This window comes from Saccopteryx leptura, chromosome 5 (assembly GCF_036850995.1).
Source record: "Saccopteryx leptura isolate mSacLep1 chromosome 5, mSacLep1_pri_phased_curated, whole genome shotgun sequence".
Taxonomy (NCBI): Eukaryota; Metazoa; Chordata; class Mammalia; order Chiroptera; family Emballonuridae; genus Saccopteryx; species Saccopteryx leptura.
Window position 1 is genome coordinate 70,818,752 of NC_089507.1, and position 23,991 is coordinate 70,842,742.

The 23,991-nt window shown below is 37.3% G+C and overlaps 1 protein-coding gene and 1 non-coding gene across 10 annotated transcripts in view; both read right to left on the reverse strand.

The window, feature by feature from the left end:
• The window catches only part of FAM13A (family with sequence similarity 13 member A), a 291,193-nt gene that overhangs the window by 65,516 nt on the left and 201,686 nt on the right, over positions 1–23,991 (reverse strand). For 7 of the 9 annotated variants that reach the window (XM_066384500.1, XM_066384497.1, XM_066384499.1 and 4 more), the window contains one exon: positions 16,012–16,053. The exons of the other annotated variants lie outside the window; for them this stretch is intronic. In XM_066384500.1, coding sequence (XP_066240597.1) covers positions 16,012–16,053 — 42 coding nt within the window. The remainder of the gene's footprint in view (positions 1–16,011; positions 16,054–23,991) is intronic. 9 annotated transcript variants of the gene reach the window in all.
• On the reverse strand, positions 16,895–16,997 carry LOC136407287 (U6 spliceosomal RNA). Its single transcript, XR_010751842.1, has one exon. It is a non-coding gene; the product is annotated as a U6 spliceosomal RNA (small nuclear RNA).

Below are 23,991 nucleotides of genomic sequence, written 5' to 3' on the forward strand. Positions count from 1 at the left end.
GGGAAGCAGAAGAGGAAAAAAAAATGTAGATCTGCTAGATGCTAATAACATTCCAAAGACATACAGGTATAATTAGGCAATTAGTCCCCTATGCCATCTTAAGATATATTGCTTCTCGTTCCTTCTACTCACTTTTGACCTGAACTTCTTTTTGCTTATTAAAGTACGCAGTGATATTTTTATGTTGTTGTTTTTTTGTTTTGTTTTGGGTTTTTTTTGGGGTGGGCATGGGGATGAAAAAAGAAAGGCAAGGAAGAGACAAGGAAATGACAGCAAACAAGACCAGCTTCTGGAATTACTACCTTTCTAAGTAAGAGCTTCTCAAACTCTACTGTGCCTCGGAATCACCCAGAATCTTGTTCATGCAGATTGGGGTTCGGTAGGCCCAGGTCCAAGGAAGTGAAAGCTGAGATTCTGCATTTCTAACAACTTCCCCAGTGATTCTAATATTGTTGATTTGTGGAAGACACAGATTAGTAAGGCTCCACATCCTTGCAACCAAAAATTCTTCAAGACTTCAATTCCTTAGACACCACAGTAGCTATTTTTAAATATTCTAATCTAAGCAATGAAGGAAGGTATGATGTGGAAAACTAACGCTAACCTGAGTGAATAAAAGGCAACACATAAGATTCCCTTCACAGCTTAGAAAAAATGACCTGAACCATCTAAATCGGTCTTAAAGAGCCTTTCTCAGAACGAAAAATAAATGAATAAATCAATAATAAAACCAAGTAATTAAATCATGTTCATTTTTACTAGCATATTGATCTTAGGTAAAATTTATGACAAATTAATATTTTGATTATTTCTTTAATAATCCTTTGGAATATTTTTATATATTTAATGTGTCTATACTTTCATATTTTTCTAATAGAATTTCTCTAAAGAAAGTATTCTGAGAACATTTTCCACTGGGAATCAGAATGGAGAAGTTCACGTCTTCTATAGTTAATTACCAGTAGCTGAAATCAGACTATTGGTTAGCTTGGCTGCATTGGGTTGGTTTCTCTATACAGATAATGAAAGGCTTGGCTAGTGATCTCTGAGGTTTTCTTTTAGCCTGAAAATGTTATTGCCCTAAAATTTAAATCCTCATAAAAGGTTATAATTGTGATTTTTAGTTTTAGTGTCAATTATAGTTTATTAGATACCAAATGGCTTTGGCCAGATATCTTTCTATCTCTATAGTTCCTGTGAGGTGTGCTTAACAATTCACCAATAAGATTTCTAAGAATATTTATTGTCAGAAATAGGGACTGCTTCCATATCTATAACTGGCTCCTGGAAGTAATTCTAAGACATTGACCAAAAGGTGATAAGCAAATTAGTGAAAGATAAAGATTTCCTTAATTTACATGTAATTTTTATCCTTTGCAAACAGCTAATAATAACAAATTATTTTCAGAGACCTTGACTGATTTGCTAAGAAAATTTCTTACTTATGCAATATAAACACTAGACTATGGAAGAGTTTATCTCCTAATGATGATAAATCAAGTATTCAAAACTGAAAGAAATAAGCTCAAATGCAGACTCCGGCTTTATGGTCAATTTCATTACCCAAACTTACTGTAAATGATAATGCCATGATCATTTAAACAGACTGTAAACCTACTCTGGAATATATTTTATGATATATTTAAATATATTTAGTCTTTATCTCTATTAGCAAAACCCAAACTCCATTTCTGTAAACAGTGTATGCTCAGCAGTATTAGTATATAAAATTTGCATGTGATAAGATGCACAGATGCTGTTGACGAGTGATTCTTTAAAATTAGAACTCTTAATTTGAAATAAGAAATTTACATATAAAAAGAAAGATGTTTCTAATCTACTGAAACAAGACATCTTGAAAAAGCATGTGTTCTTTTTCTGTATGTTCTCTTACCTCAGTATGTTCTCTTTTCTGTGGTGTTTAAAATCCTGCCTGTAATATATTCAATATTGTTTTAAGAGGAACCATTAGGTCTAATAGAATTATTCTTTTTCTCCAGAATATATATATATATATATATATATATATATATATATATATATATATATATATATATTTTTTAATTCAATGAAAGGAGGGGAGGCAGAGACAGACTCTTGCATGCTCCTGACTAGGATCCACCCGGAAAGCCCACTAGGAGGCGATGCTCTGCCCATTCTGGGGCCATTGCTCCATTGCTCCAACTGAACTTTCTTTAGCACTGAGGTGGAGGCCATGGAGCCATCCTCAGCACCCAGGGCCAACTCACTCCAATCAAGCCATGGCTGCAGAGGGGGGGGGGCAGGAGGAGAGAGAGAGAGAGAGAGAGAGAGAGAGAGAGAGAAAGAGAGAGAGAAGCAAAAGGGGGAGGGGTAGAGAAGCAGATGAGTGCCTCTCCTTTGTAACCTGACCAGGAATCAAACCCGGGACATCCACATGCCAGGCCGACACTCTACACTGAGCCAACCAGCCAGGGCCTACTTGATCTTTTTAATGAGCAAGGATTTAAAAGACAATTATCTGATGTTTGTTTATTTAAGCCTTAGGATAAAGATCATGTAACTAACCATAAAAATGGCATGACACATTTTTTTTTTGTATTTTTCTGAGGTGAGAAGTAGGGTGGAAAAGAGACAGATTCCCACATGTGCCCAACAGGGATCCACCCGGCATGCCCACCAGGGGCCAATGCTCTGTCCATCTGGGCTATAGCTCAGTTACAACTGGAGCCATTCTAGAACCTGAGACAGAGGCCATGGAGCCATCCTCAGTGCCCAGGCCAACTTTGCTCCCATGGAGCCTTGGCTGTGGGAGGGGAAGAGAGAGATAGAGAGGAAAGAGAGGGGGAAGGGTGAAGAAGCAGATGGGCGCTTCTCCTGTGTGCCCTGACTGGGAATTGAACCCCAGACTTCCACGTGCCAGGTGGATGCTCTACTGCTGAGCCAACGGGCCAGGGCCAAAAGTACATTTATAATTGCTCATAAGAAAAATAATACAATAATAACATAAGAAAAAACTGTCTCATGCACTTACAACTATAAACCTACTTTTGCTCAACCCTGTATAGTTCAAATAGTCAATTTTAAAAAGTAATTTTAGCTATTTTAAGTAATTTAATCCATTTATATTTATTACCATAACTGACATATTTGGCCTAGTTTTATTCACTGTTTTGTGTTTTTGCTTTAGGTTCTCTAATTTGGGAGCTTCCTTTCCCTTTGACATCTGTCTTTGCTCTTAGCTCCTGAGGTTTAAAATATAGAAGTGCTATGTACAATTCTACCGGTGATTGTCTCTCATACCCCTACATCTATAATTATTAAAATTAACCCTCCAAAACAATTCAACAAAACCCCCTACAATCTTGACTCCAGCTTCTATTCTCCTACCTTTCTTATGTAAGACAATAAATTTATTTATTTTAAAGATTTTATTTATTCATTTTAGAGAGAAGAGCAAGAGAGAGAGATAGAAGGGGGAAGGAGCAGGAAGCATCAACTCCCATAAGTGCCTTGACCAGGCAAACCTAGGGTTTCGAACTGGTGACCTCAGCATTCCAGGTCAACGCTTTATTCACTGCGCCACCACAGGTCAGGCAAGACAAGAAATTTAGTCTTTTGTTACTTTTTTTGCCTCTCCACCAATGATTATAGTCAGGTATCTACTGCTTAATTAAAAAAAAAAAATTCAATTCACCTCTCAGCTGGGCATACATGAACTTTGATGTCTACTTCTCTTTCTATTGGTATCTGTTTTTCCTTATAATAATTTTCTGGTTGATTTTCCAACCTTTGACCTTCATATCTAGCACTATTTCTCTCAGAGTCATATCTGGTTCCTCTTCATTTTGCAAGACCTCCTCAAGTTTCTCATCATGCACTTAATTTTTAAATAATTTCTGCTCTTTACTGTTTCCCACATAGTTTTAAAAATCTCTGCTAGTACATTTCTAGGCTCCCTTTTTCTCTCACTTCAGTTCTCCTTCCAAGAGATTAGCCTTTTAATTCTAAATTCATTCTGCTCTTACAGGTTCCTCCTCATATTTCAAAAATGTTGGTTGTGTCCTGAAGCATGTTTAGAGAAGATTAGCAATAGGACTGCCTTTTTTTCTTTTTCTTTTCTTGTGAGACAGAGAAAGGGACAGACAGACAGGAAGGGACAGAGATGAGAAGCGTCAATTCCTCATTACAGCTCCTTAGTTGTTCAGTGATTGCTTTCTTATATGTGCCTTGACTAGGGGCTACAGCAGAGTGAGTGACTCCTTGCTCAAGCCACTGACTTTGGGCTTAAGCCAGTGACCTTGGGCTTCAAACCAGCAATCTTTGTGCTCAAGCTGGCAACCTTGGGTTTTGAACCTGGGTCCTCTGTGTCCACTGCACTACCACCTGGTCAGGAAATAATATTTTCTGACCAGGTAATTTTATATTACCATTAGAATTTAAAAGGGAGGCTGTGATTAGTTATATCAGGCAAACTTTGTCTTCTACTTGTTTCACCTAGAGGTCTACATTTTATTAAAATCTAAAGTTCTTCTAATCAGAAGTCTATGGGGAGGCAAAGAGATTGAAGAATAATTAAGCAGCTGGATAGACAGAATGGCTACAAAGATATCTTTATATTTGAAAATATAAATTTTCCTTTGCTTTTTCATACAGAGGAAAGAGATGAAGAGAAGCATAAAAATAAAAAAAATTATCTAATTTATCTTTGTTTCTTAATATAGCCTAAACATATGCTTACTATTTTAATTAGCATTGACAGAAGTAAGCCCAGACTCTATACTTATCTCTTACTATGCAAAAAATATGACTAGTGATTTTTAGATGTCAAAAAGTCAATAGTGAATCCCCAAATTGTATAATAAATGGTAATAAAGTTTATAAAATTCTTCAGTATAAAAGAATGAAATTGTCAGTCTGGTTCAGTGGTTTTCAGCTAGGGGTGGGCATGAAAATCTTCCATGACACTTTTTTTCTCCCAATTTTTCTATTGTGGTAAAATACATATAAAATTTAGCACCTTAACCATTTTAAGTGTATAATCCAGTGGTATTAGGACATTCACATTGCTGTGCAACCACTGCCACTCCATCTCCAGAACTTTTTATCTTGTAACTGAAATAAATTGATTTGATGTTCTTGATACAGAGAAATGAGAAAACATGAAATACTGAAACTGACCCTAAGTAATTCAAAATCTGCTAAAATAGTTAATTTGGCTTCAATTTGTACTGCAGTAAAACTTGGGCTGGCAGGGTGGATGTGGCCCTGCCCTTGTAGGAGCTCCCGTGGAGCTTCCAGCACAAGGACCTGGAAGCCCGAGTCGGTCTTCACGACCGTGTGCCTCTGGGAAGTGTACTGCACCATCAGCTGCCAGCAGCCGGGGCGCCCAGCCTGTGTAGCCGTGCCCCACCTCGTGGCACCTTGCCTGGTGCTGCCTGTGGACTACTACCACTTTGTGTTTGTGGTATTGTTTGGGGACACATCCCTATTGCAGAGCATCCAGGTCAATGTGATAGTGGCCCCTGAGTGCCTAGTACCCATTGTGGAGGGTGGCTTGTACAGCACGAGGTCAGACATGCAGGACCTAGTGTTGGACGGGAGCAAGTCCTATGACCCTAACCGGAAGGATTGCAGCCAGACGCCACTCAGCTTCCACTGGGCCTGTGTGGCTTCTATGTGGATCAGCAGCATGATGGCACCAGGGGAAGGGGATGTTCCAGCCCCCGAGATGTTTGCACTGATAAGCCCAGCAGTGGGAGGGGTCCCCCCAGCTGTTCTCTGGACAAGGCTCCGCTTTGAGGCAGTTATGGGGTCTCACCTCCCCTGCTGTGGGATGCAGAGTGAGACTTGCTGGGGTGTGTGCTGAAATTTGGACCCCGAGGAAGGAGCATAGTCATGATCCCTTGGGAGTGCCTGCAAGCCTGTGTGGAGTACACCTTTAACCGGACCGTGTGCTTCCAACCTGATGGAGGAAGCCACCAACCAGATGGTGGGTGTCAACTGCCCTTAAGACTTTAGCCCAGGAAAGTGGAACCAAAGGTCTGCAGTGGGTGGGGTGCTGCCATGAGGGACAGAGTGTACAGGGCTGCCTCCTAGAGACCATACCAAATAGAAGGTTTTATACTTCTAGAGGCTACTGGTTCCCCTCTTAAGTAACTATTTTGAGGCCCTGGCTGGTGGCTCAGTGGATAGAGTGTGGGCCTGTGTATGGATATTTGGAGTTAGATTCCTGCTCAGGGCACACAGGAGAAGCAACCATCTGCTTCTCCCCCACTCCTCTTCCTCTCCCGCACTGCTGCTGGATTGGTTCCAGCTCGCCCCCTGCCTTCCCCAGATTAGCTCAGGTGCTAAAAATAGTTTGGTACTGGAACATCTGGCCCCAAACGGAGTTGCAGGGGTTGCTGGATACATCGCTGTCCACTATCTCCCCTCTTCTTAACATTAAAAAAAAAGTTACTATTTTGATACAAATTCTCTTTAACAAGAAGAAAATGGGCTGAAATTGATAAAGACTGTTAATTTCAGGGTTTCAATGAGGAACAAAACCCAACAGGAAAGCAGAGGAAGATCAGTGTAGTTGCTAGCTGGTGTTAGGTAGGCAAGGAAGCACTATTTCAAGGCCAGGTGAACTGGTTAGAGCCCAGTGAACAAAACTGGTTATAGGTATGGAGCCCCTGAAACACATATTTAGGATTTTGATGAAACACAGGAAGGACAGGTTGTAGGTATAAGTCAGAAATATGTAAAGAAGAGGGAATTCAGTGGTCGAAATCTGATGGGATGGGGTAAGGCCAGGATCTGACCTTGGCCATAGGAATATGAAGGTGAGGAGGGAGCACGCAGAAATGAGGAGAAATAGAAAGTGGAGAGTAGGAATCCTGGTCCTAGTGGAAAGAACCACAGAAATCAAAACCCGGGCTTGTAGACACTGAAGACTCAGACAAACAAAAGTAAGAACTAGCAACAGATCCTAGTTAGATCTGAATGCATGCCAGCAAGAGAAATTAGACAGTAACATGCTGAACATGGCACAGAGAAAGACTGACAACAAAAGTTGAATTGATGTCAGTCTGAACAATTGAGGCAAGGGATCCTTTTCTGGGATTCAAGCCTAGACCATGAAGGAGGCCAGGGTATGGACATCCTAACCAAGAATGTTCTTCACCTTAAGTTTGCCTGTTCATGTTTATTTTGTGGCAGTCTTGCTAAGGATTTGGCATAGCCTGTCCTTCCTTTCATTTCCTTAATAACCTCAACAGGGTGGGTAATCTCTAATGAGCATCTGGAGAACAATGACACCTACTGTTTGAGATACTGTAGCTGCAATAAACTTGCCACACGGGACAGCGGCAGGTGTAGATTTGTAGCTACTATTTCTTTCCTTTCAAAAAAGGACAAATGGCTGTGGTGAGTTAGTTTTGGTTGGGGAAGTACTGAAATTAGAGAACACAGATTTCTTATCACAGAAGATACTTAATTTAGAATAAGAAAATATGAGTTCATACTTATTTATAATAGCCCTACCTTACTACAGAAAAGACGGAAGGCAACTTAAAAGTACAGTAGCCTAACGTGTGGTTCAGCCATGACCGTTTAAAGAGAATTGCAATCACAGAAATGAAAATTCTACAAGATGCAAAGTGGAGCAAGGTAATGCCTGAAATAGCCTCTCTGGTTCCCTGTCAAGCATTCTCCCCCCTCCCTCTAGCCACAGGAAGGTCTGCAACCTCCACTAGTACACTGCAAGCTCTCCACCTCTATCCTCTACCCCAAACACAGACTCGGTCTTGTTGTTATAAATAATGCATCCTGCCTCCACTTCAATAGCTGAACGCCTGTCTGGTTGCTGTACATGAGTTTTTTTATGGATCATCTATTCTCCTTCCTCTGAAACTGGAGCCCTGCTTTGCTCTTATCTTCTTTCTGTTTTGATCTTGTCTCCCTGAAGACTGCACTCCCAGGCTTGGAGCGACTGAGTTCTGCCACTCTGTCTCCAGCTGGACCTTTCAGAATAAAGCACCAAACTTGATATCCTAGCTGCCCTATCCCCACTTCCCTGCCCGGCTGCCTGTGGCTGGGTATAGTTCTGGTGAGTCCCCATTTCAGCTTGTGTGGCTCGTCTCCTGATTAGGCCTTTCCTCTCACTCCCACCCACTGAAAAAACCCCTAGATGGGAAAGATATCATTTTGTAACTAACAAGTCCTTTTAACTTTTCCAAAAGGCAATGTAAATATTATTTTGTATCGAAAAGAGCCAATTTAATTTTCATCATGTTAACAAATCATTAAGAAATCAGAGTCTTGCAATAACTCCCCATTTGGAATACTGTAACTAAGGAATCTTAAATAAATAATAAAATGGGAGGGAAAGGAATGGAAGACAAGGAAACTACAGAAATTTCTTAAAATATATTTAAAATATTTAAGCATTCATTTGCTCTTACCAGAGATAGTGCAAAAGAAAATACACTTATTGATACACTAAATTATCACTGGACATGTTATGTTTCTAGTCCAATAATCTATAAGAATTTAGCCTGACCAGGCTGTGGCACAGTGGTAGAGCACTGGCCTGGGATGCCAAGGACCCAGGTTTAAAATTCCAAGGTCACCAGCCTGAGTGCGGGCTCATCTACCTTGAGTGTGAGCTTAAAAGGTTGAGCATGGGGTCGCTGGCTTGAGCAAGGGGCCATTTGCTCTGCTGTAGCCCCCCAGTCATGGCACAGATGAGAAAGCAATCAATGAACAACTAAGGAGCTGCAATAAAGAATTGATGCTTCTCATCTCTCTTCCTTCCTGCTTGTCTGGCCCTCTCTGTCTCTGTCACACAAAAATACCAACAAAAAAACAAAACATTCCTTTTACAATAACAACAAAAAGAATAAAATAACTAGGGATAAACTAAACAAACGATGTGAAGGTCCTATATATTGAAAATTACAAAATATTATAGAAAGAAATTGAAAAAGACACAATGAAACACAAGAATATTCATGTTCATGGATTGGAAGAATCAACATAGTTAAAATGGCAATATTACTCAAAGCAATCTAAACATTTAATGCAGTCCACATCAAAATCCTAATGTCATTTTTAAAGAAATAGAACAAAAAATCACCAGGTTTGTATGGAACAATAAAAAACCCCAAATAACTACACTAGATCAACTGGATTAATAGATATGTTCAGAACCTTACACCCTAAAGCAGCAGAATATACATTCTTTTCAAGTGCTCATGGTACATTCTCTAGGATAGACCACATGCTAGGACACAAAATGAGTCTCCATAAATTTAAGAAGATTGAAATCATATCAAGCATCTTCTCGGATCACAATAACTTGAAACTAGAAATCAACTACAATAGAAAAACTGAAAAACACTCAAACACTTGGAAACTAAATAGCATGTTATTAAATAACAAATGGGTTAACAATGAGATCAAGGAATTTTTCAAAAATTTCCTTGAAGCAAATGAAAAAGAACATAAAACAACTGAAAATTTATGGGACACAGCAAAATCAGCCCTGAGAAGGAAGTTCATAGCACTACAGGCATACCTTAAGAAGCTAGAAAAAGCTCAAATAAACAATTTAACCCTGCACCTAAAAGAATTACAAAAAGAACAGCAAGTAAAGCCCAGAGGTAGTAGAAAGAAGGAAATAATAAAGATCAGAGTGGAAATAAATGACATAGAGGCTAAATAAACAATACAGAGGATCAATGAAACCAAGAGCTGGTTCTTTGAAAAGGTAAACAAGATCGATGAACCTTTAACCAGACTCACCAAGAAAAAAGGATAGAGGACTCAAATAAATAAAATTAGAAATGAGAGAGGAGAAGTACAAACTGACACAGCAGAAACACAAAGGATTATAAGAAATTTCTATGAAGAACTCTATGCCATAAAAGTAGACAACCTAGGCAAAATGGATAAATTCATTAAAACATATAATCTTTCAAAAATCAAAAAAGAAGAATCAGAAAACCTAAACAGACCAATTTCATCAAATGAGATTGAAACAGTTATCAAAAAATCTCAACAAACAAAAGTCCTGGGCCAGATGGCTTCACAGGTGAGTTCTACCAAATATTCAAAGAAGAACTAACTGCTATCCTTCTCAAACTATTTCAAAAAGTTCAAGAGGAGGAAAGACCTCCAAACTCCTTTTATGAGGTGAGCATAATACTGACTGCAAATCCAGGCAAAGACACTACAAAGAAAGAAAACTATATACCAATATCCTTGATGAACTTAGATGCTAAAATTCTCAACAAAATATTAGCAAACTGGATCTAGCAATACATGAAAAAAATCATACATCATGATCAGGTGGAATTTATTCTAGGGAGACAAGGCTGGTACAAAACCCTCAAGTCAATCAATGTGATTCAACACATAAACAAAAGAAAGGATAAAAATTATATGATAATATCAATAGATGCAGAAAAAGCATTTGATAAAATCCAGCACCCATTCATGATCAAAACTCTCAGCAAAGTGGGGATATAGGAATCATACCTCAACATGATAAAGGCCAACTATGACAAATCCAAAGCCAACATCATACTCAATGGGCAAAAATGAAAAGAAATCCCCTTAAGATCAAGAACAAGGCAGGGGTGCCCCCTTTCACCACTCTTATTCAACATAGTTTTGGAAGTCCTAGCCACAGCAATCAGACAAGAAAAAGAGATAAAAGTCATCCAGATTGGAAAAGAAGAAGTAAAACTGTCATTATTTGCTGATAATATGATACTGTACATAGAAAACCCTAAAGTCTCAGTCAAAAAACTACTGGATCTGATAAATGAATTCAGCAGGGTGGCAGGATATAAAATCAATATTTAGAAATCAGTGGCATTTTTATACACCAACAATGAACTGTCTGAAAGAGAAATTAAGAAAACAATCCACTTCACTACTGCAACAACAACAACAACAAAAAATAAAGTACCTAGGAGTAAATTTAACCAAAGAGGTTAAAGATTTGTACTCGGATACAAACAAGTGGAAGATACAAACAAGTGGAAGCATATACCGTGTTCATGGACAGAAAAAATGAACATCATAAAAATGTCTATATTACCCAAAGCAATCTATAAATTCAATGCAGTTCCTATTAAAATACCAATGACATACTTCAAAGATATAGAACACATATTCCAAAAATATATACGGAACCAAAAAAGAACATGAATAGCCTCAGCAATCTTGAAAAAGAAGAATAAAGTGGAGGTTATCACACTTCCTGATACCAAGTTATACTACAAGGCCATCGTACTCAAAATAGCTTGTTACTGGCATAAGAATAGGAATACAGATCAATGGAACAGAACAGAGAACCCAGAAATAAACCCACACCTATATGAACAATTGATATTTGACAAAGGAGGTAAGAGCATACAATGGAGTAAAGACAGTCTCTTTAACAAATGGCATTGGGAAAATTGGACAGGTCCTTGCAAAAATATGAAACTGGATCACCAACTTACACCATTCACAAAAGTAAACTCAAAATGGATAAAAGACTTAAATGTAAGTCGTGAAGCCATAAACATCTTGGAAGAAAACATAGGCAGTAAACTCTCTGATATCTCTTGTAGCAATATTTTTGCTGATTTATCTCCATGGGCAAGTGAAATAAAGGACAGGATAAACAAATGGGACTATATCAAACTAAAAAGCTTTTGCACAGCAAAAGACACCATAACAAAATAAAAAATCCACACAATGGCCTGACCAGGCGGTGGCGCAGTGGATAGAGCATCGGACTGGGATGCGGAGGACCCAGGTTCGAGACCCTGAGGTTGCCAGCTTGAGCGCGGGCTCATCTGGTGTAAGCAAAGGTCACCAGCTTGGACCCAAGGTCGCTGGTTACTTGGTCTGCTAAAGGCCAGCGGTCAAGGCACATATGAGAAAGCAATCAATGAACAACTAAGGTGTCGCAATGAAAAAAACAGATGATTGATGCTTCTCATCTCTCCATTCCTGTCTGTCTGTCCCTATCTATCCCTCTCTCTGACTCTCTCTCTGTCTCTGTAAAAAACAACAACAAAAAAACCCACTGGGAGAATATATTTGCCAATACATCTGATAAGGGGTTAATAACCAAAATTTATAAAGAACTTGTAAAACTCAACACCAGGAAGATAAAACAATCCAATCAAAAAATGGGAAAAAGAAATGAATAGACACTTCTCCAAAGAGGACATACAGATGGCCAATAGGCATATGAAAAAATGTTCAACATCACTAATCATTAGGAAAATGCAAATTAAAACCACAATGAGATACCACTTCGTACCTGTCAGAATGGCGCTTATTAACAAAACAGCACATTAATAAGTGTGGAGACGGTGCGGAGAAAAGGGAACCCTCCTGCACTGCTGGTGTGAATGTAGACTGGTGCAGACACTGTGGAAAACAGTATGGAGATCCCTCAAAAAATTAAAAATGGAAGTGCTCTTTGACCCAGCTATCCCACTTTTAGGAACATGTCCTATGAATACCAAATCACTGATTCAAAAGAAGAAATGCATCCCCATGTTTACTGCAGCATTGTTTACAATAGCCAAGATCTGGAAACAGCCCATTTGTCTGTCAGTGGGTGAGTGGATTTAAGAGTCGTAGTACATATACACAATGGAATACTAAGTGGCCGTGAGGAAGAAGGAAATCTTACCTTTCGCTACAATATGGATGGTCCTGGAAACTATCAAGCTAAGTGAAATAAGCCAGGCAGAGAAAGAAAAATATCATATGACCTCATGCATTTGAATAATCCAATGAACAATTTGAACTGAGCAATGGAACAAAGGCAGAGAAGGGATCAAAGGGACCAGAGGGAAAGTGGTCAGAGGGAAAGTAGAAGAGAAGATGGGATCAGAGAAGGGAAAGTGATTAATGGAATTATATATACATAACACAGCATTATAAAGAACAGGACAGCAAATCCTGGAGGGAAGAGAGGAAGGCCTTGTGGGGGAGGGGACATGGGGGGCCCAGGGGAATAAGGCATTGCGGGGAGATATATTCGGTGGGACACTTAAAGCTATGTAAACACAAATTAAAATCAGAAATTAAAGAAAAAAACCCAAATAGCTAAAGCAATCCTGAGGAAAGAGAATGAAGCTGGAGATATCACACTACCTGATTTCAAATTATACTATAGAGCCATGATAATAAAAACAGCATGGAAGATAAACAATCCAATAAAAAAACAGACATACAGACCAATGTAACCAAATCGAGAGCTCAGAAATAAAACTACATATATATGGACAAATCATTTCTGACAAAAGAGCCAAAAACACACAATGGAGAAAAGAAAGCCTCTTCAAGAAATGGTGCTAGGAAAATTGGAAAATCACATGCAAAAGAATGAAACTTAACTACAGTTTGTCCCCCTGTACAAAAATTAATTCAGAATGGATCAAAGACTTAAATATATGATCCAAAACAATAAATTATATAGAAGAAAACATAGGTACTAAACTCATGAACCTTGGCCATAGATAACAATTCATAAATTTGACTCAAAGGCGAGGGAAGTAAAGGTAAAAATAAACAAATGAGACTATATCAAACTAAAAAGCTTCCACACAGCAAAAGGAAATTGACAACAAAACAAATAGGCAGCCAACTAAATGGGAGATGTTATTTTTAAACAAAAGCTCTGAAAAGGTGTTAATATCCAAAATATAGAAAAAACAAAGTTCAGCAACAAGCAAGCAAACAAAATTAAAAAAAACAAAGATAAGACCTGAACAGACACTTCTCCCAAAAGGACATACAAATGGCCAACAGATATATGAAAAGATGCTCATCTTCACTAGTTATTAGAGAAATGCAAATCAAAACTACATGAAATACCAGCTCACACCTGTTAGATTGGCTATTATCAACAAGACAGGTAATAAGAAGTGTTGGAGAGGCTGTGGAGAAAAAGGAACCCTCATTCGCTGCTGGTGGGAATACAAAATTAGTACAACCATTATGGAAGAAAGTGTGGTGGTTTCTCAAAAAATTAAGACTAGAACTAACATATGACCCAGCAATCCCTCTATCGGGTATCTCTTCCAATACTTGAAAATATTGGTATTTATTTATTTTAAATTATTTATTTTTATTATTAATTTTAATGGGGTGACATTGATAAATCAGGGTACATATGTTCAGAGAAAACATCTCCAGGTTATTTTGACATTTGATTATGTTGCATACCCATCACCCAAAGTCAAATTGTCAAAAATATTGGTATTTAAAGACACAGGCAGCTCCATGTTTATTACAGCATTATTCACAGTGCCCAAGACATGGAAACAAACAGTGTCCCTTGATAGAGGACTGGATAAAAAAGATGTGGTACATGGTACATATATACAATGGAATACTACTCAGCCATAAGAAACAATGACATAGTACCATTAATGACAACATGGATGAACCCTGAGAACATTATACTGAGTGAATTGAGTAAATCAGAGAAAGCTCAGAACTGTAGGATTTCACACATAGATGGGATATAAAACTCAGACTCATGGACATAGATAAAAGTGAAGTGGTTATAGGGGGAGGGGGACGTGGAGATGTGGGAGAAGGGAGGGTTGGAAGGGTGTAAAGAGGGACAAATATAAACTGACGGAAAATGATTTGACTTTGGATGATGATATACAACATAATCAACAGTTCAAATGCTACAGAAATGTTTGCCTGAAACCTATGTATTCTTACTAAATAATGTCACCCTGTTAAATTTAATTTTCTAAATTAAAAAAAAAGAGATTAAGGGAATCCACAGTTCTCACTAGTTGGCAAGATCCTGTGTTGTGATCTGTACTATGTGAAACTTAATTTATGGTGATGATAATTTGCTTGATATTATCGTCTTTACATAACGAATGCCAGAATTACCGTGTGCTAAGCAACAGCATCCTCATGTGTTTACAGTGATTGCACAGTTGAGATAGCCTATGAACCAGAAGATGCTGATTTGGTTGGTAGGAAACCAGGATAAATCAAATGGATTACCATTTTGTCTTAGACTGAAACATTAAATGTTCCCTTTTTTGCCACAAAGTGCTTATGCAATATGCTTCAAGTCACTAAAAGCCAGAACACTACTGAAAAGCAGTTACTTGACTAAGCCTGAAGTCCTGTGACACACATCTGAACTACTGGTGGTAGAATTAATGTCTAAATCTAATGATTGCAACAAATCAGCTTCAAAATAAATACACAAACTATGTATCACATATTCTGCCATTTATTTTTGAAAATAGATTTCAAAATTAAGTAAAAACTTTTTAATAAACTTTAGCATTTTAACTTTAATTATATGGTCATATTATTTTCAAATATATTTTCTAAGCCTCTGACATAGATAAGCAGTGAGGAAAGTGATGCAATAGGTAAGAAAAATTTGGCTCTAGGTTATATTGATACATAAGTTGAATGATTCACTAAATTATCTAATTAATATAGCAAAATTTTAGTCTGGAGAGTAGTGGTCCACTTTAAGATTCTGTAAACTTAGATCCTGTAATAGTTGCTATTTTTGCATTATAAGTTTTAGAAAATGATTCTGAACTCCATAAACTTGCTGAATATTTAGTTTCTCATGCCATTATTATATAGGAAATGATTTAACACAAACTAAGGCTTCTTCAGCAAGTAAGCCTTATGTTCACACCCCTCTCAACCCATTTGTATTTACAGGAGAGTTTTAAAATTGGTTATAGCCTAATTATCAGCCAGTTTTTGAAATTAAAATGGCTACCTTAACATTTCTGAATTGAAGATAAAGTATCTTATTTTAGTGTTTTCAACTATATTAAAATTTGTTTTAAGATTTATTAAACAAAATAGAGGAAAACCAGAGCATGAACAATATGGTAGGGGTTCCAATAAGCTTAGTCTGACCATATTGTAGAATATTCTATTAAAAAAATTAAAGTGGGCAAATAAACCCAGAGAAGCCTAACCCTCCTCAATTCCCTGTAAGACCAACAAAAATCAAATAAATACCTCAAATAGAAAGGTGACAGAGGTCTTTCATCTTCCTGAGAACTAAAAGAGAAATAAATTTTGAATTAATATAATTTCTGTTAATAGTATGTCTACTTTACTAAAACTCTGTCACAAATTTTGTTTTGACACATTAGAGCTAAACTCACAATTCAGTAAGATAAGTAAAACACACTCTATCTTGGACCTAACCAAAGTCAACTACCTCTTCATGGGAGACCATCAAGGGAGGTTTCTTTCAAAGTTAGCTTCAGGCAAAAGTAATTCACATGGTACTTTCAAGAGGAAGCTTTTTACTACCTCGTTTACAACCCCAATCCAAGTATTCATATATTACACATAAACTCTTAAATGATTACATACACCATTACCTCAATAAAGCTAATTATAACTCATTAATGATGATGAAATTAAGAAAGAGTCCTCAAAGTACTCCTGTAAAGGTATGAGCCAATTCAAATACGTCGTCCTAGCCAGGAAAAGCACAGCATAAACAACACACTCTTTGTCTTCTGTAGTTCCTCCACGTATTAATGAGTGTACATAACATGAAAGAACATAACATAAATGAAATCATAAAAAGTTTGTTTCTCAAATAACACAGAATATGGAGCTTAATATAAATGTATGTAATTTTTAAAAAACTGTAAACTATATACCACAATAAAATACACTGCTCACAAAAATTAGGGGATACTTTAATCACTTCATATTCATTTTGAAATGTCCCCTAATCTTTGTGAACAGTATATTTTTTCCTTTCTTTAACACATTTTTCTTCTGATAAATGACATCAAAACAAAGAATGAGTCTTTCAGCACCTCAGTGTCTATTGAAGTAGTCTTTGAACTTTTTTGATTACGTACTCATATATAATTAGTTTTTTTTTTTTTAATGCTTCACAAATTTGTGTCATCTTTGTGCAGGGGCCATGCTAATCTTCTCTGTGTCATTTCAATTTTAGTATATGTGCTGCCGAAGTGAACAGTAAAATTACGTTTTAAGCAGCCACTCTCCTCAATATATGACTTAGTGTCTATCTATATTAATTATGTACACCATTAAACAAAAGTAGAAATGTAAAGTATTAGATAAAATTAACTAGAAACTCTAATATTTTCTTCTTGTACCCTTGTTGTTAATCTTTTACACTAATTGGGGTGTCCACACCTTTGGGGAAGCAAGCAGTTAACTTCTGCTTTCTCTCTCTCTCTTGGTTTATTTTTAAAGTGTCTCAAGCATCATTAATGAAAAGGGAAAATTTTGTTTCAATTAGTAATATTACACTGGCAATCACCAAAATCTTATTACAAAGTTATTGTGTAACACACACACACACACACACACACACACACACACACGTGTCCGTCCTGGAAGTTGAAAAGGTCTTAACATTATAGTTGGAAAATGGCACAAAGTATGAGATACTATTTTTCATTCTCTTGTGATTTTGGTTTCCAATTTCAATATTGCTTAGCTGTTTTAATGTTTATGTTGCCAAAGATGTTAATGTTTGTAACTGACTGTGCCAATTCCTCCCAAGAGAAGGATAAGCGGTAAATGAGCTGTGTAATCAACTCCAGTGTGGGTGGGCTGAGACAAAGCTGGTAGAGTTTGGTTGCAGAGTTGAAAAGATGGAGGCAACAGCACCTGAGATAGGTCTAGGCATCTTGGGAAGAAACCATCTGAAGCAGTGCTATTATATAAGGTGACCAACTTTTTTACAATGAAAAGGAGGACAAAAATAAATTGAAGAAAACAGTATCGTAAATAAAAGAAGCATTTTATTCATTGCAACAATAATACCCTATAATATGATAAATGCATAATAAAAAACATTTGTAATATTTTATACTGTAATTATGCTTACATGCCTATTAATTTTTAATAATGATTGTAAAAAAAAGTACTCACTTAGATAACATTATCTAAATGAGTATTTTTCCACTGAATGAATATTTTTTGTCAATGTATCATCTTGTAACTATATTGGAAATATCTGAACAAGAAGTATCTTTCATACTGAATTTTATGGCAAGTGCTACAGCTAAGAGTGCCAACATTCAATCTCCATTTCTCACTTGTCCAAAATTCATTAGCAACTGAAAAAACTCTTTCAACTGCTATATTAGTTCCAGGGCAGCACAATGTAAACTGAACAAGAATAAATACACTTTCACATGGAATATGTTCATTTTTGAAATGGCTGAATATTTCCACCCATCTTTTATCAATTTCGACACGTTGATTTTCCCATTATATTAATTTTTCAGAATTTAAATATACATTCAGTCTTCTAATTTCTTCAAAGAGACAATTGTCGTTTATTTTGATGTCTGGTATTTCTTTAGATTAAAAACTCAAGACAAGATTCAATATCTGTCCAATATACTTGCAAGGAAGTATAAAAACACCATTGTAAACTGTCATTTCCAGTGATGTTTGTTTAAGACCATTCTTCGATATATTGAAAACAAGTCTGGTAAAAATTTTTCACTTCTTTGATAAACTTTTCTAATATGGCCAGATTTGATTTCTCTAAGTCTGACAATTTTCCTTTTATAATTAAAGGAAGAAATTTTTCTTCAAAATGAGATTTATATTGAAGGATAAAGTCATCCAAAATAAGATTAACTTCCATAGCTGAAATGTGTTCACCTTCAATCCTTTGAATTATTTTGTGAAAAATAGATGATTGATTATGTACAAAATACATTAATATCTAAGATATTTTATTATTGGAAAACAATTCCAAGATTTTAGGACATTTGTCTAAACTTAAAAAATAAGAATGGAGAAGTTCAAATAATTGTAGAAGACGCTTTATAGCAGGTGTTAGAGCAAGCCATCTAACTTTTGAATATCCTAAAAATTTTTTGTGTTCAACTAGTAACTCTTGTAATTTTACATACACATTATTCACCCCTTTGCGTCTTCACCCACCAAAATTTGTATTTGTATTATCAGCCATTACTGCAACAATTTTGGATTTCAAATTGTTTTCATTTATTACTCTGTATAGATGGTTTGAGAAAATTTCAGAAGTTTCGCCCTCCATGGATTCTAAATTTAAAATGTTTACTTGAATGACTTTGGTAACATTAAAATATCTTACTATTATTGGATACAATTTCATTATGATTTGATACATCAGAAAAAATCGTTAAAATGCTGCAGTTTCCAAGTCCTCTGTAAGCATTTTTGTCACACTCTCAGGCAAGTCCAATGATATTAAATGTCATAGTTTTTGCTTAAATTTTAAATTAATGCTGATTCACTTTTAAGTTTTTAAAAAATTTAAAAGATTTTATTTATTTATTTCAGAGAGCAGAAAGAGAGAAGGGAAGGAGGAGCGGGAAGCATCAACTTCCGTATGTACCTTGACCAGACAAGCCCAGGGTTTCAAACCCGTGACCTCAGCGTTCTAGGTTGACACTTTATCCACTGCGCCACCACAGGTCAGGCTTCCTTTTGATTTTAAAAAATAAGCACATGTAATGTGGATGAAAGAGGGTGTGTATGTCATGAAATTAAGCCAATGACTGTAGGAAATCATTTATCTAACCTTGAACCCTCTATGACTTGGGTTGGGGAACTTTTGTTAAAAGCCCTGAGTGAATGTCTCTTGGATGCAAACACGGAGAAGCTGTGTGAGTGGGTGGCCTCTGTGCAGACACCAAGGAATGCATGAGAACAGGCTTTAAAAAATTAACCTAGAGGTTCTAGATTGCCCCTTCCTTTCTGCTTGTTAATTAGCAAAAGAAAAAGAATGTACTGACCGAAAAATTAGCCCTTTCTCATGTCAGCAAAATGGCCATTAGTCATTCCTTCCCCTTATCACCTGGCCTTCCTCTCTTGTAATCCTGTTACCTCTGGTTCTGCTTCTGATCAATAAAAGCTGAGGGGGAAGAAGACTCAGGTCTTTGTCTCTCTTGACAGCCTCTCCTTCCTCTTGACATCAATTTGTGTCTTGAGCAGTTTTTTTCCAAGTGACACTGGTAGTTCCCAGTGGGATGGAGTACTACAAGTGACAAACTGAAACAACTTGGAATTCATTCAATTTCCTCCTGTTTGTTGATACTGAATAACAGCCAAACTTAAGCAGCTAATTAACTTGCTTTTAAAAAAAAAAAATTAAACATATTATTGAGAGATTTGGGCAATGAACTCATGTATGTCAGGTAGTCAAGTGCTTAATGTCCTCAGATATGTGGTATTAATTCTCTCAAAACAACTGCCTGTGGGCAGAACATTTATCAGATAGACACAGGAAAGAGTCCACATCTAGGAAGCTACAAATGAGGATGACAATAACACAGATATTAGGGTTTTAGTGTGGTTGGTTCTTATCTAACTTACTTTTCAATATGATGGCACAACATTGGTAAATGCAGATAAATGAATGACACCTAGACTTGGAATCTTCACGACCTGCAATAATTTCTAAACTGAAGCCACAGAATGCAACACCTACCAATTTAATTACACAGGAGCTAATTAAAATAATGAAAACCATGTTTCTAGGTCTAAGAAAATACCAAATACTGTTGGGAGAATCCCCAGAGTGGAGTATTCAGACTGAACTTTCAATTACTACAACAAATCACCACTCCATTCAATTCCCTTTTGAAATGTTTCAATCAGTCCAAATTTCTCATTGGTTAATGTGGCTGGCTACCAAAATAATTAACATAATCTGCATAGTTAGTTATACACTTAATATTTTCAAGTGATGTGAGCTACAAGAAATAGTTTGTGTTCCTTGAGGACAGAAAAACATAGTAAAGGGTAAGGATCAGGTTCCATCTATGGAAGAAACTAGAAAAATCATCTATGGGGCCTAAAAGAAAAACAAAGAGCAAAAGGGAGAGAAGAAATGAAAGACAAGTGAAAGGATAAAATTAAAAGTACTAAGTAAATATTTTTATGAAATTCAGGGTTTTTTTTCTCATGTTGCAACAGAATGTATTAAGAATTTTCTTAGAGAATGATCAGGTGAGTGAAGTCAATGAGCACATTTTCTTTCCTTCCTTCCTCTGCAAACACGAAGTGCCACACTTCCTGGAGAGTTTCGGAGTTACCCACAGTCTTAGACAAGACCATGTCCCACTCCAACTGGGGAGCAATAGAGCAGTCAGGGTTCTGCTGCTCAGGTTTTTGGTTTGGCTCCATTCAGGAACATGGGAAAAAACAACCTCTCTGTTCTTCTTGGAAAACAAATGGAAAAGTTTTCAGATTGGTTTGTAGCTAAGTGTTAGCAGCTGTAACTTGGGGGATTTTGTTGTAGATATATACATATTTTGTTATTGTGAGCCCAAGCAGTTTTGTTGACCGTTTTATCATTTGGTATATTGTGACTAAAAATGCAACACCTCGCCCGTAGAAATAAAAACAAACTGTTGATGTTCAAGAGAAAAGTGGATTTTTTTGGCTAAAGGATAAAATGTGAAGACCTGAAACTGTTAATATTCACAGGATATGAACTTTTAGCCACCATTAAGTAGTATTATTTTGGAGGCAAAAGAAAGGCAAAACAAGATTTCCAAAAATTTAGAGCCCCCCCCCTGATAAGATTGAAAAATATTTCTACCTTTTTCTTTTTTTTCTCTACCACTTATTTAAATGCCCAGTAAAAATTTGAAATATATTGTTATAGATTGAATCATGTCCCTTCAAAAGGTATGCCCAAGCCTTAACCCCTGGTACATCAGAAAGTGACCTTATTTGTAGATAGGGTTTTTATAGAAGTGACCAAGTTAAAATAAAGTTATTAGAGTGGCATCCTTATAAAAAAATTTTGGATACAATGACTGACAGGCACACAGGGAGAATGCCATATGAAGACTGGAGTTACGCTGCCACAAGCTAAGAAGCTACCAGAAGCTAGGAGGGAGGCCTAAACAGATTACCCATTGCCTTCAGAGGGAACGGGGCCCTGCCAGCACGCTGATGTGGGACCCATGGCCTGCAGGACAGTAGGAGGACACATTTCTGTTGTTCTAAGTCCTCCATTTGCAATACTTTGTTATAGCAGCCCTCGGATACTAATACATCTGCTAATTTGTTTTCTAAATGTAGAAATGTCATAAATTAAGGAATAAGAACCTGCTCTGAAAATTCATTTGTAGGAATGTTACAACTAGAATTAAGCTCCCATACTGACATGGGTGTGATTTCCAGGCTTGTACTAACCTCTTATTCCAATGAACTGTCTTCAATAAGTAGTCCAGATACAATATTTTAGAAGACTTTTGGCCATGATACAGTTAGAATTACATTTCACATCATGAAAGTACAAATAAACATAAAACGAACACAAATTTCATAAAATTATTCTTACTTTGGATATATATATATATATATATTAGAGAGACAGACAGGGACAAACAGACAGGAAGGGAGAGAGAGAGATGAGAAGCATCAACTCATAGTTGTGGCACCTTAGTTGTTCATTGATTGCTTTTTCATATGTGCCTTGATGGGGGGGGGCTCCAACCAAGCCAGTGACCCCTTGCTCAAGCCAGCGACCATTTGGGCTCAAGCCTGCAACCATGGGGTCATGTCTATGATCCCACACTCAAGCCGGTGAGCCCACGTTCAAGCCGGCAACCTCAGGGCTTTAAACCTGGGTCTGCAGTGTCCCAGGTCAATGCTCTATCCACTGTGCCACCGCCTGGTCGGGCTATTTGGATATTTTCTATTCTGTTATATTTTTATATAGTTATATAAAATGCAGGTCACAAGCTGCTAAATTAGTTTTATGACCACTAACAGGTCATGACCCACATTGAAAAACACTGTTCTAAAACATTATGCCAAATACACCTCTCCCCTGCTTGATGTACACTCAATGAAAATCTTTGAATTAAGATCTCACAGGACAGAGAAGACACCCTTTTCTTCTCCACCCCACTTCCAGAATCAGCTCTGGGCCCAAGCAGCCCAGATTTTGTTGAGTGTGGATGGCAGAGAAAAGCACAGAGAGGAAGTGGGTTCAGCTATGCCGGGCGTGGGCATGAGGACGTAGTTCTGGAAGGCCATGGGAGCTAACAAAGTCTCTTTTAAATATTGTTTTCCTGGTTGTAGCACAGGATGGTGTCAAGGAGACTCAGGGACGCATGCTCTCTTTGGGTTCCTCTGTACTTTATAACTGTGGCATTATCGACTGTGTTCTGTCTTTTAGATTCAAAGGAACGTCTCATCCTATTTCAACCCAGCTAATTTCCATCTCTGATGACTTTCTGGTCGACAGCTTTAAATCTCTTAGGAATTGTAGGGGGTGAGGGTGAGTGCATGTAGGGGAAGAGGAGGTTTTAAGCAGGGAGGGGTCAGGGTGTTGTATACTCTACTTCTTTCGTGTCTCTCCACACAGGTAGCAGGTCAGAAGTGAACCATCACTACTTACTGACTGAGTGACACAGCCAACAGCTCACAGTGGGATCATGGGATCACACTTCACAGAGGAGGCTGGCTGAAGGCATGTTTAGAGTCACTGAACAGAATTTTCATTCCTGTTATATTTATATCATATTAATAAACAAACTGCTCTCATTAAAGAAGTTTATCTCTTTACCGCCCCCCCCCCCCCTCAAGTCTGGTAAACCACCAAATTGTACTGATTCTATCTCAAAAAGGACAAGTCACTTGAACTGGATCTTTCCTTTCCATTTCCACTGCTTTTGCCATTCAGTCTCTCTTTCTCTGCTACCCACACTAGTTCATCTGAAATACTTTCACCAGATTCATCCTCCAAACTTAAAGCCTGTCAGCTTCCCAACTGCCTTTGGGGTAAAATCCAAATGTCTAAACCTGGCATGCAAGGTGCCTCCTGATCTAAGTCCCATGTACCTCTCTAGAGCTTTTTCAGTGTCCTTTTGTAACACTCCCCTTTTGTTCTTTCTAACTTATGTGCTTCCTCCGCCTTTCTCTGCCTGATGAAGGCTTATCTCTCAGCTCCCCTGTCATTTAATCTGGGAAGCC